The 2,152-nt window shown below is 34.2% G+C and overlaps 1 protein-coding gene across 1 annotated transcript in view; it reads right to left on the bottom strand.

The window, feature by feature from the left end:
- LOC106871204 (myotubularin-related protein 14) overlaps nucleotides 1–2,152 on the bottom strand; it is a 19,833-nt gene that overhangs the window by 7,340 nt on the left and 10,341 nt on the right. The window contains exons 10-13 of the mRNA XM_014917551.2: nucleotides 1,647–1,721; nucleotides 1,014–1,077; nucleotides 659–821; nucleotides 265–301 (exon numbers count right to left, since the gene is read on the bottom strand). Of these exons, the coding sequence (XP_014773037.1) occupies nucleotides 265–301; nucleotides 659–821; nucleotides 1,014–1,077; nucleotides 1,647–1,721 (339 nt within the window). The remainder of the gene's footprint in view (nucleotides 1–264; nucleotides 302–658; nucleotides 822–1,013; nucleotides 1,078–1,646; nucleotides 1,722–2,152) is intronic.

Below are 2,152 nucleotides of genomic sequence, written 5' to 3'. Positions count from 1 at the left end.
ATATATATATATATATATATATATATATATATATATATACACATACACACACCAAACTGGATTTCTAGATTCACATCTGCTATATTCCAGGCAATAAAATCCAAAGCCGCCATTTAACTAAATGAAGAAGCTGATGCAAGTGAAAGGTGTCAACTGGAGGTAAGCAGTGCCAATACTTCAAGAAACCATTTAGTATAACAATACATCGAATCATACGTGTTCAACAAATATTCAATAAAAGAATTAAAATTGGTAATTCCATACCTCTTCTCCTTTATCGATCCTGTCAGGTAAACAGTGCCTACAACGAAAGACAAAGAGGATATATACGTTAATATAATAATAATAATAATAATAATAATAATAATAATCCTTTCTACTAAAGGTACAATGCCTGAAATTGTGGGGAGGAGAAAATTGTTGAGAAAAAGGGGGAAATAATTCCGTCAAAAAGGGAGACAATTTCAATAGACTGAGCCATAATTTCTGGAGTGAATTTGTCTGAAGGACAGTCTGGTCTTTGTCTGTAAGCAAGGGACAACTTTGAACATGATTATGACCCCCAACAGAACTAGAGTAGTTTGGTAAATCCTAGTCCCTACATTACACTGATTTGAGGGCTGAATTGTGACAAAAAAAACAAAAAAACATTACTCACCCAAACAGATACCAGTCATATGCTATGGTGAGGTAGAGAATCTCTTCTGGCTTAAGGGACTGATGTATGGCACCATCAGCCCACAATGAAAGACGAAGTAAGGAAATATAGAGAGGGGTTCGATCCCATCCAGAGATACAATGGACCAAGATTCCTGAAGACCCTACAAAAGATAAAGAAAGTAAAATAAGGAGGGGGAGGAGGAGGTGGATTAGATGTAAAGGATTAAGAAATGAGACCCAGTGGAGAGAGGCTGTGAGGTTATTATAGAAAAACAGGGATAGAGAAAGAGGGGGAGTAAGAGTGAAGGAGATGAAGGAGGAAAAGAATGGGAAGTAAAAATAGTTTTACAAACCTTCTCTTATAAGTGATATGAGCAGTTTAAAATAGTTCTTGGTCAACAAAAGTAGATCCCAGTCCTGTAAGGAGAAAATCAAGTTGTTCTCTTAAATAATTTCTACATATATATATATATATATATATATATATATATAAAAGGCCAAATGACACATCCATTTTTTTTCTTTCTTTTTAGTTGTTATTTTTTATTGTTTAATGCTTTCTTTTTGTTCTGCTCTAGAAATGAAGAATGCAGAGAAGAAAGACTGAATGAAAACAATAGAATGGGATGAAAGAACAAGATTTTTGAAGAACAAGATTTATTCAAGAGTTAGACCTGTTTGACAAGGGATTTGACCTGATATTGTGTGTGGAAATTAAAACATTGATATTGTAGTAAAGTCAGGATATTATGGAACCAGATTTAAATACTTTCAAACAGAGTGCAGACATTGCTAAAGTCACACAAGGACAGATCCACCACCCAAAATGTTAGCATTGCACTCACTATCCAAAATAATAAGCTTACCTCAGGTGGCAGGCTATCACCTGAGGTAGACTTACAGTCCAAGACATAAGATTTTTTATAACTCAAGACAGGCCAGTCCCCTTCCCTAAGAAATGTAAAATCCAGACAAGTGTGACATACCTTATAGAACTCCCAGTGAACATCAGTTAAAGAATAGAGTTCGTTTGGAATATCTAAAGCAGCGTCAATGGAGGGCTAAAGTTAGAAACAAAATCGGGGAAAGGTAAAATAAATGCATGAAAACAGGATTAGAGTTACATAGTGAGGAGACAACAATTAGACCAACATTGTACTATATATATACACATATATACTTTGAATCATAGGATTATTTCTCAATACAAACATCAAACTAAGATGTTAGATATTAGTATAATAACCTATCCTGCCAGCACTAAGTGACTGATAGATTATATTGTGGTGATGGTGTATAATACGGTTATAACAGCAGAAACAATTTAATATAAGATATTGTTTAAGAAGATGGACGTAGAGGAAGATATTCTGTAGTGTAATTTGTAACATGGTCACTAGAAAACGTCTGTTTCTTTTCCATGCTTGCATGGCTTAGACAAATATATCAAGGAGGCATTGTTTTCCCTTACTTGAAAAATTGTGTGTGTATA

Source organism: Octopus bimaculoides, chromosome 23, assembly GCF_001194135.2.
Source record: "Octopus bimaculoides isolate UCB-OBI-ISO-001 chromosome 23, ASM119413v2, whole genome shotgun sequence".
NCBI classification, from domain to species: domain Eukaryota; kingdom Metazoa; phylum Mollusca; class Cephalopoda; order Octopoda; family Octopodidae; genus Octopus; species Octopus bimaculoides.
This window is presented reverse-complemented; position numbering and strand designations above follow the sequence as displayed.